The following is an 11,201-nucleotide window of genomic DNA, read 5'->3' on the forward strand; positions in this document are numbered from 1 at the left end:
TCTAGCCGCTCCTCTAGAATTTAGAAGGTTTGTTTACTCTATGAAAAACCTGCTCTAGTTGGGTTATAAATATAATCTGTGAATTGTTTTTAAAAGTCTCATCTTCAAATATAAAAATAAATAAGTTAAATAGCAAAAATAAATACATTAACTAAGAAATACACCCAACAGTAAAAAAGATCTTATCAAAATCTGACAAAACTCTAGATTATGAATAGGAACACATGAAGATAATCACAATAAGGAAACAAATAATAAATAAATAATATACACAGTGACCAGCACTAAATTATACAACAAAGAGATGGTGGTTTGGGGTCATGCCTCCTGGGTACTGAGGGCTGGGAGTCTTGGCCCAGAATACTCTCAGCAGCATCACTTTCTTCCTAGTCCATCTCTTCCATCCAGCTCAGGAGAATGTCTAGCTCCCCCAAAGCCTTCACCACTGCTGCCTGAGGCTGAAGCTGGAAGATACCAAGTGAAGTGGTGAGCAACTCATAAAGAGACAATGTGGGCTCCAAGGTTAATCCTCTCCTTTCACTGGTAGGTCTATTGGAGATTGTAAACAGAGCATCTTTTTCAAAATGAAGAGCTCAAGAGACATTATGGAACCTCAAGATCTCACAAGAGGGAGGAAAAAATCATTGAGTCCAATCACCCTAGTCTTACATAGAGAAACTGAGGCCCAGGGGTGTAGCAGAATTGGGAATACAACTCAAGCCTCTTGAATCACAGAGATCAAAGTAATTAGGCTGTTTTTTAAAGAAAGATGTGTGTGTGTGTGTGTGTGTGTGTGTGTGTGTGTGTATGTGTGTGTGTGTACGGGTTGCCTACTGTGCATCCTTCAGTGGAACAAATATTTATTGTGCTAAGCATTGGGCTGGCTAGGAACTCAGAAACGAATGACACCATCACTACCCGCAGGGAATTCACAGTTGAGTGAGGGAGACAGGCAGAAGCAGGCAATTAAAATGTAGTGTGGTAAATAGATGATGGGGTCCCCACAGGATGACAGGAGCACTTAACTCTGAGAGAAGTAGCCAGTGCCTTCCTGGAGGTGATGCCTAGGCTGAGTCTTAAAGGATGAGTAGGAATTAGTGAGTGTGGAGCAGACTCCAGCCTTCCTGGCAGATGTGCAAAGGCATTGAGGTGAGAAACAGCATGGCATGGGCATGAAGGAAATTGTGAGTGACTATTTTTGAGGGTATGTACAAGTGTGTGAATGTTGGAAAACTATCGCCTGTAGTTTGTGTAGCTGGAAAGTTCAGATGTCTCTGGAGTGACTTGATGGAATCGTGGCTATTCCTTCTTGATTCCCAGAGCGTCTTGCAGAGACAGCACCCTTCTAGAGCCTGAATGGGTACCCCCTGGGTTAAAGCAGAGGGACAGTCCACATGACCTCAGAGGGCCATTAACCTGAGGGCTATAACATTTCTTTGGGTATGAACATCCATCCCACCCATCTATGATCTCAGTTCTAAAAACACTCATCCCAACCAAGGCCAAAATTGCATATACCTCTTCGAAGTGACCCATAAGCTGGCCGTATTTCTCCATTGCTTCCTCCCCACAAGGGCATGTCACATGGGCATGCTGAAAAGAATACCAAAGAATGATAGATTTTATTAAAGATTCTGATTTTCTGCCCTTGCCATTGACACGAAGTAGGTGGAAGTTCTATTCTTTCACCTATAGAAGTCTTTTCAGACCTCCTTATTTAGGATCATTAAACTGATCATCAGCTAGAAGAGGAAGCATATAGAGCTCATTGTTTCTTTGTAGAAACAGGCAGCACTGAAAGAGTTTGTGATCACTGTATCCCATCTGGCCTGCACCCCCCAACCCAGTTCTAGTCTAGCTCCCTCCAGAGAGCCCCCATGGGAGAGAGAATTGGATTCCTAGGTCCTATCTTGAGATTGAGTCCGGTTGTCTGCTGATTAGCTGCCTGGACTCAGTATGCACTAGTATGCCGCAGGATAACTCACCTACAGAAGAAGCATAATTTCATGGATACTAGGAAATTATCAGCGACATCAAATAGGTAGCACTTTATAGTTCTGTAGACATTTTGCATGGAGCTTGTATTCAAAAGTAAATATAACTGAGTTCTTATTACCTAGTCACATGGCTCAACACAGATTATTAGAACTCTTGGACTCAGTTCTTTCATCCATTAAATGGGGCTAAGAATGAGCCTGATTGCTAAGTCATTGAAGCTATGTGCTGAGGTGGATCCTTTTACCCAAGACCCTTTGTCACACAGAGCCAGAGGTCCTTCTTGATGGTAAGAAAAGAGTTGGTGAGACCGCTGATCTTCTGGAGGATACGGTGGTCAGGGGTCTGATAGTTTTTGAATACCTTGTCCAGGTAGAGTCTCAGTATATGGCGGAGGAGGCAGCACTGACCTGCAGGCTACAAAGAAGACTGGCATGTTGGTGGGGGGAGGGTGTCCAAGGACAAGGGTGATGGAGATGCCCCCGACTCATATTTCCTCCCAGAACTCATACAGACCAAGCGTGTACCTTTCTGTCTTGCAAAGGCTGAGTCTTCCTCAAGATTCTGAGGTCAATGATTTCATCTTTAGGTTGCTAAACAGAGGAAGACAAGATGAAAAAGTACAAGTCAGTAACTGCTGCCAGGATCTTAGACATCCAGACCTCCCATCCCCTCCCTGCCATGGCACAGTGGGCAGAGTCCCTCTCCAAAACACTCTTAAATTATGAATTACAGATATTTCCTGGGAACACATCCTCCTGGTAAGGAGTCCCCAGCCTGCCTCTTTTTGTGATCACACTGCTGGGGGACAGAGAAAAATAAGTAGAAAAGTGGGGAGGCAGTCACAAAGTGTAAGGTGGGGTCCCTCCCTCTCATAGCACTCTGTCCCGTATCTCTGAAAATCCACTTCGAATTGCCTGAAGACTTGCGGTGATCACACAGCTTCCCAAATGGAGTGTCTTCAGCCTGGCAGAAGGTGTCCAGAAGAGATAAAACACAGCAGAAAGAAGGCAGAGGGGAAGACCAGAGCCTTTCATTCTGGAGACCACAGGAGATTCTGGAGCCAGATTCTGGAGACCACAGGAGCTAAGAATTCAAAGGAAAGAGCATGACTTATTGATATCCCCATTTCATGCCTTAAGAAGCCAATCCCGTCACCAGGGGCATGCCTCCCCCCAATCCCCGATGTCCCCTGGTGAAACTTAATAGCTTCATCTGACTTCAGATGGTCTGGCACATTCATCCAACTTACTAAGAAAAAGAGAAGAGAAGGCTTCAGGTGCTTGCTCAGGGTCTGAGTATGAGTTGGTGCTACAGGTCCTGGCTCCTTTATTCTCTCCCCAGCCCCATCGTTATTGCCCAGCAGGAAAGGCCTGGAGCAACAGGCACTTGCAATGAGTAGATAGAGGATGACATTTCAGGGAAAATGTCAAAACTTGTTTTCGCGAATTGACGTATATAGTCTTCCCTTCCAGAATGCCAATGTAGCTCACCCTTCTGGTCCCCTCAGACCCACAGAGGGACTGGGGGAAAACTGAACCTCATAGAAGCTGCTGCCAAGCCACCAAAAACATTTCAGGAAAATTGTCTGGATTTTACGGCCATCCCCAGGGCAGAGGAACTTAGCTCTATTTGACATTTGTCTGAGATCAGATTGGTTATTTGAGGATAGTAGATTTATTTCAGCCCGAAGGCAAATAGAAAGTCAATGATTTCATAACAATCCTTCTGCCAGGGAAAGGCAAGTTCTGATGGGCAATCAGCCTAATTTCACCTAACACTTCTCCACCCTCCTGGGGTGCCTGGACTCCACGGCGCCCTCTGCAGGAAGGCAGCAGTCAGGCATACCTGGGACTAATCCAAGAGAATGCGCTTTCCTAGCCTTGTAACTCAGGCCGAGGATCAAGTAAGCGATCCCGAAAGAAAGAGGAAAAAGGTGGGAGGGGAAGGAACTCATTTCTTCTTGGGATGAGGCTTGCTCTGTAAGAGGGCACTTTATAGTAGTTGCTGAGTTTTTTTTTTTTAATAAATCTTTTTTTTAAATTTTATTTATTTATTTATTTATTTATTTATGGCTGTGTTGGGTCTTCGTTTCTGTGCGAGGGCTTTCTCTAGTTGCGGCAAGTGGGGGCCACTCTTCATCGCGGTGCGCGGGCCTCTCACTATCGCGGCCTCTCTTGTTGCGGAGCACAGGCTCCAGACGCGCAGGCTCAGCATTTGTGGCTCACGGGCCTAGTCACTCCGCGGCATGTGGGATCTTCCCAGACCAGGGCTCGAACCCGTGTCCCCTGCTTTGGCAGGCAGATTCTCAACCACTGCGCCACCAGGGAAGCCCAGTTGCTGAGTTTTAAGATAAAATGATAATGCGCTGAGATTAGGGAGAGGAGAGTGAAACACTCACCTCAGGCACAAAATTTAAGGAGACAAAAGTCTCAGTAATCAAGATAAATAATATTTTAATGCAGTAGCAAAATTAATGAAAACAATCCATGATGAACAAAAGATTAACAATTTAAATAAAGACAGAATCTGACAGGGCCATGCTGAGCCATATCGGAACCCAGGACAAAAGGGGAAATGAGTGCTCCTATCTGTCTATCTATCTATACATTATCTATCTAGCCATATATCTACATATGTTTATCCATCCGTCTATATCTATCTATGTATCTATATCCATATCTATGTCTTTATGTATCAGAAGTATATGATGAAAATATTAGTGATGAGTTTTCTTCCCTTAAAACCAGGAAAGTAAAATTATAATAAATTCTGTTTGGGACATAAATAACATATTTAAACTTAAAAATAATGTGAGTTGTAATACAGCTAATTATCAATTTTTCAATAATTTTCAACTACCTTAATGTCTTGGAAAAATAATATACATAAAATAATAAAAACATATGCAGAAGAGTGCAAATGAAACTATTTACAAAACAGAAGTAGAGCCACAGATGTAGAAAACAAACTGATGGTTACCAGAGTGTAAGGGGGGGAGGGATAAATTGGGAGATTGGGATTGACCTATACTCATTATTATACATAAAATAGATAACGAATAAGGACCTACTGTACAGCACAGGGAACTCTACTCAATACTCCGTAAGGGCCTATATGGGAAAAGAATCTAAAAAAGAGTGGATATATGTATATGTACAACTGATTCACTTTGCTGTACACCTAAAACTAAAACAACATTGTAAATCAACTATACTCCAATAAAAATCTTAAAAAAGCATATATAGAGAGGTGTACATCTTTCCTGTTTGCCTTAGGTTCCAGGATGCCTTGGTACAGCACTGATAATCGTTACCGCTTACTGATTTTTTTTCCTGCGTTCCAATCAATAGGCTCGGTATACTTTACATTCATGTTCACCTGGGATACTGCCACATGTAGGAAAAGGGAATAAACAAACCAAACCCAAAGTATCAGAGAGAACTCTGGGTTTGAGAACTAGGTCCAAATGCCTGCTCTACAAGTCCTCATCGGTGTAGGTTGTCCCAGTTTTCCCAAGACTGGGCGGGGGTGGGGGTGGGGGGTGGATCCAGGGCATAGCACTTTAACTTTTAAAACTGAAAATGTCACAGGTAAATCTGGATGAGTTAGTCACTCTCCATCTATGTGACCTTGGACAAGTCAACTCACCTCTCTGAGTTTTGTTTTCTTAGCCCCCAAATGGTTCTAATTAAACTTACCCCAGAAATTTGTTTTGACATTTAAATAAAATGATGCATGACTCGTACACCTAGCATCTAGTGAGTGATCAACTCATTTTAAATAGAGAATGATGTTAGTTGCCTTGAACATAGTGGGTATATGGTAAATATATGTTAAATTCAACAATTCGATCAGCATTTATTAAGCACCCTCTGTCTTGAATATCATGCTAGGTACTGGAATACAAAGATGAACATGACAATTCCCTATTCTCTAGGATATTTTGTCCTAATGAAAAGGACTCCTTTAGACATGGCACTGAACACACCTGGCTAGATGACTAGGAGAACTGAGCTCATCCCCAGAACCATGTGAATAGTGTAGAGAGAGGGAGCTCTCTTACCTGAGTTCAGGAAGGGCTGCTGCTTGTGATCTCCTAGGAGTCTGTCTCAAGCTAAGAGGTTTCCAATTGTGTGTATATATATCCCATGAAGGAAGTCAGCTCCCACAGGTGAGGGCTAAAACTCCCTTGGAATTTCTCTGGTGACACTGGACTTCCTCCCAGCCTGAGGCAGTTTAATTGCTGACTGGATTACCTCAACACCTTCCTCCTCTAAGAAACACTTCTTTGGAGATTACTGGTTTAGTTATCGGTTAAAGGATACCTCTTTCTTTCTGGCTCCCTTCCAGAAGGAAGGTAAAATGGTAATCAGAACAGAAAAGATCACTGAATTACAGAACTGGAAGAGCATTCCAGGAGGTGCTTTTTCCCCCTCCTCTAAATCCAGTTCTCCTAACCAGTTTTCTCCCCAGACCCAGACACTGTGGACTCGCTCCTGCTGCTTCTCCTTTGCCTTTGCTCTTCCCACCATTTCTCTCCAACAATGGCTACCCTACTTTCCCTCCATTCATCATTGAAGAGTGGACCCCAATTCTTTATTCCCGAACTACTTTGGTCCAAAGCAATTCCTCTCTTCTCTAACTTCCAACAGCAGGTTTTTCTTTGGCACATGAGAGTCTAACATTGCCCTCTGTTTCATGGGTCTTAGCCTTTTCTCCCTAATGATACTGGAAGATTTTCTTAGACATGGACTAATCCATTAGGCGGGACCACACCTCCAGGCAAGATTAAATTAAGGCACCTGAGATTAACCTCCGACAGTGCTTTGGAAACTGTCAAGATGGTAGAGATTATAATATATTCCTTTGCAACATTTTTCCTATTCAATATCTGACACTCTGAAGTCCTATATATAAGTTCAGGGATTCCATAGTTACCAGGATAACTTTGGCATATTCTTTCTTCTTTCTGGATGTCAATTTACATTATCTGTAAAATGAGAGCAATAGAATAGATAATGTATAAGATCTTTTCCAATTCTGACATTCAACGTCACTATGATGCTTTGCTCTTCTACCTTTTGATCAGAACACTCCTTTTTAATGTCTTTTAATGTCTTCCTAAAGTTCCTTGAAAATGAGGACTGTAACTTTTCATTGTAATACTTGATAAATGCTGAAAACGTGTGAATATCTAATCTAAATATCTCTTGCGCTTATGCCTGTTTTTCCATCCTTGTTAGTAGGTAAACAATTTCTCATCCATAACTGTGATTAAAGTAAAATTGAGAAACATGGTCTGACAAGACTTTCAGGAAATATAAGCTGTACCCGTGTCAGTCAGTTCCTTCTCATTAACCAAGAAGAACCCAGTTGTTTTGTTCTAAGTTACCTGTAATGATTAAGTAAATTTAGTTCACGTGCAATCCCAATTTACTTTAATAATGAAGACTCTGCTTTTCCTATATCAGAATACTTTATTCTTGTTTAAAATCTGCTGAATAGATCCCATTTCACACTCTGCACAGACACCAATTCAACTTACCTGCTATAAAACACTTCCTCTGTCTCACCCTAACCTCTCTCTCTCTCTCTCTACACCACCACTTACTGAGGCAAAATTTATCCCTCCCTCCCACCTTTGGAGCTACCCTTTATTTTGTGCCTCTTGTGTAATTATCACAGTGAATTGCAATTTTTTGGGTTACATATCTGTATCTCCCACTGGCCTGGGAGCTCCTTGTTCAACTTCATGGTCTCAACACTCAATGGTTCCTGGTAGGTGCTCAGCAAACACGTGATGACTACTGAATGAACATGTTGATTTCAAATTGTTCCTTCTTTATATTATATCCTAAAACCACAGGATCTCAGGCTTAGCTGTACCTGAAAATGGAGACATACAAACCAATCGGTAATTACCAAATGACCTAAAATTAGAGCAAGAGAGGAGAATGGGGACACGAGAGTGAAAGATAAGCTGGTTGGAGGTCAGAAGTAAGATTGGTCATGTTAAGGAGTTAGGACTTTATCCAAAAGCAAGGCGTTATGAAGGCTTTTAGCAAGGAACAATGAGATTAGAGAGACACACTTGAAAATGGACTTGAGGCAGGTAAGACTGGAGATGGGGAATCCAGCCATTGAAGTAGTCCCAGAGAGAGATTTAACCTTGGCTTGAACTAGTAGCAGCAGAGAGAGAGAGAGAGAGAGAGAGAGAGACGTGGGTGGACTTGAGAGAATTTAAATACATTTTTTAAATGTTTGGAGACTGATTAAATGTGTAGGTTAGGGAGAGGAGGAATCAAGGATAGTAAAAATATTGCTAGGTTGAACCACATGCAATTTCCATCTGTGTAGGTCAAGATTGGTCTGATATTACAAACGAACTTATCTATGAAACAAACAGACTCACAGACATAGACAACAGACTTGATTGTCAAAAGAGAAGGACGGGGCAGGAGAGGAATGGGATTGGGAGTTTGGGACTAGCAGATGCAAACTATTATATATAGGACTGATAAATAACAAGGTCCTACTGTACAGCACAGGGAACTATATTCAACATCAATAAACCATAATGGAAAAGAATAGGAAAAAGTATATATATGACTGAATCACTTTGCTGCATACCAGAAACTAACACAACATTGTAAATCAACTATAATTCAATAAAATAAAAATTAAAAATTAAAAAAAGACTGGTCTGATATTGGCCTTGTCTTATAGTTCAACCTAATAACTATTATAATGATAATGTAGAGCGTATCCTAAGCCTAGTACCTGGACTTAGATATTAAATGCTCTATACATTATAATCATAATATATATAACATACATTATATATATACTAATACATATATATTATACTTATTGCCATGTAATTCTCATAAAATTCCACTAAGAATATAAGCTTTTTGAGGGCAAGAATTTTGTCTGTCTTATCTACCCCTATATTACACATGCCTGGAATGGAGCCCAGTTCATAGTAAGCTTTTAATAAATATGTGTTGGATAAATTATTATCTCTTTGAGGCAGGTCTTATAACCCAATTTTCTGATGAAGAAACTTAAACTTAGAGGTTGAATGGTTTTCCCAAGTTCCCCCAGCCAGTAAATGACAGATCTTCCTCAAAAAACAGTATCTCTTTCTACTGTTATTACCGATGTGTGGGTACTAAGGCCCAGGGAAGCAACATGGAGATCAAGGAGACAGTTGGTGGCAGGATGGAGACATCAACCTAGTTCTCCTAATTTGGAATTTATTAATCTTTGTGTTAAATTGTGTGTCCTCAGAGGCAAGGGGGCCCAGGAAAAGTAGGGGGAATATGCCAGGGGATAGGATTCCCAGTTCTACTTCTGGCCCTATGTACAAGGGAGAGACCTGACAAGATGTTCAGTTAAAAGAACAGACCACCCATCTCATCTGTCTGAGAACCTTCCAGACACTGAATCCACAATAATAGAAACAATCTTTCTCATTCTATCACGTCCCATCATCCCTCCCAGGATTCCTGAATCACTGGGATAATTCCATCCTATCGTAGGCAATACCAGCTGCTTGAGGACCCGTCTCATAGGCGATAAACAGGATGGGTGTCGTTACCCAGTTTGTGAAACAAGCAAGGAACTGTTGCAACCCATCCTCAAGTCCTGAAATCAGAAGGTTTTCAAACTTCCCAATACAATGAAATTCACTTTTTCTTGGAGCATTAATATTAATCATATCATTCTAAGAACATGTTGGTTCAGTATTGCAAATAATTGCCGGAAATAATTGCAAATTATTGCCACACCTTCTGTAACATGACCCCCTCAAGTTGTCACATAAGAACAAAAATGAAATAGAGTTTTGTTGTGAGTCTCTTCCCTTTGCAAGCTGGCCCCTGCCTGCTGGTACAATCCCAGGTCCTTTAGAGAAGACAGTGGCCTGCAGTACATGCATTTCACAACTTAATTTGTGGGGGGCCCAGGGGCACCCCTGCCACAATATCACTCCTCTAGTATTAGAGCTAGAAGTGACTTCAAGAACATCTAGTCCAATTCCCTCATTCCACAAGTGGGGAAACTATGGTTCAGATAGGTTAAGTAACTTGCCCAAGGTCACTCAGCTGGTAAAAGACTCAGAAGTTGAAATCAATCAAGTAATCTTTCCAATAAATGACACTTTTAACCCATTTTGAACTATTCTTCTAGAGTAAGTAGCATCCCTTGAAAATGAGACCAAGAGAGAAGCTTTTCCCATGATAATTCTGGCAGAAGAAATGACTCTTCTATGGAAAGAACATAGAGGGGGTTGACTGGACACCAAATGGGACTGAGAGCCAGGACACCCAGTTCTAATATTTACATCCACACCACTAACTTTCAGGGTGACCTTGGATGACCCAAGACAAGTCCTGACATTTCAGGCATTCACTGATTTATCAATGAAATGGAGAATAAAACCTACTTTGCCTGTCTGGCTCACTGATTTGCCAGGAGGATTTTAAATATATGCATAGTTATGCAAATCTTTAAGCTCGAAAGTAGATTTTTATTACTCCTTGTGTCTGATAGAATAGATTTTAAGTCATTCTTTCCATAAACATTTACTAACTAAATGCCTGCTATCTGCAAGACACTGCTGAAGTCTGTGAGGATTAGTGATGCCTCAGGAGATCTCTGGTCCCTGGCTGCTTATAGCCTCAATGAGGGGATAAGCACATGCTTGCAGAACCACAGACAAAGTCAACACCTGCATGAGCAGAAGGTACGTGCTGAGGAGCACAGAGGAGGGAGGCTCACACAGAGGAGGGTTTGAGCTGAACCTTTAAACGGACAAAGACTCTGGAGAGAGGTAGGGAGGAGGAGTGGAGTCCGGCAAAGGGCATTCAGGATAGAGATGACTGGGGCAGCAAAGCTCACAAGGTATTTGAGGACAGGCGAATGAACTAGCAGTGGCAGATCAAGTTGGAAATATGGCCACATCATCAAGGAGCAAGAATATCATGCCAAGGAATGTGAATTTAGACTAGAAACCTAAGTTCTAGCTCTAGCTTCAGCTTCATCCCACTGTGTGGTCTTGGGGAAATCACTTCCCTTCTCTGGGCCTCAGTTTCCTCATCTGTGAATTGTAGGGAAATAAATTAAATGACTTCTTAAGTCTCCTTCAGCTGGACCTTTTGATGCTGTAATTCTTTGCTTTTGCCCTGAGGCAATAGGGA

At 41.7% G+C, this 11,201-nt stretch overlaps 1 protein-coding gene across 1 annotated transcript; it reads right to left on the bottom strand.

The window, feature by feature from the left end:
* Positions 1-386: 386 nt before the first annotated feature.
* Positions 387-3,032, bottom strand: IL20 (interleukin 20). Its single transcript, XM_061183720.1, has 5 exons — positions 2,877-3,032; positions 2,523-2,588; positions 2,260-2,412; positions 1,519-1,593; positions 387-464 (listed from the first exon to the last, which is right to left on the bottom strand). The coding sequence occupies exons 1-5, from the start codon at positions 3,030-3,032 to the stop codon at positions 387-389; spliced, it is 528 nt and encodes a 175-aa protein (XP_061039703.1).
* Between the last annotated feature and the right edge of the window lie 8,169 nt (positions 3,033-11,201).

The sequence above is a fragment of the Eubalaena glacialis genome, chromosome 3 (assembly GCF_028564815.1).
Source record: "Eubalaena glacialis isolate mEubGla1 chromosome 3, mEubGla1.1.hap2.+ XY, whole genome shotgun sequence".
Classification (NCBI taxonomy): Eukaryota; Metazoa; Chordata; class Mammalia; order Artiodactyla; family Balaenidae; genus Eubalaena; species Eubalaena glacialis.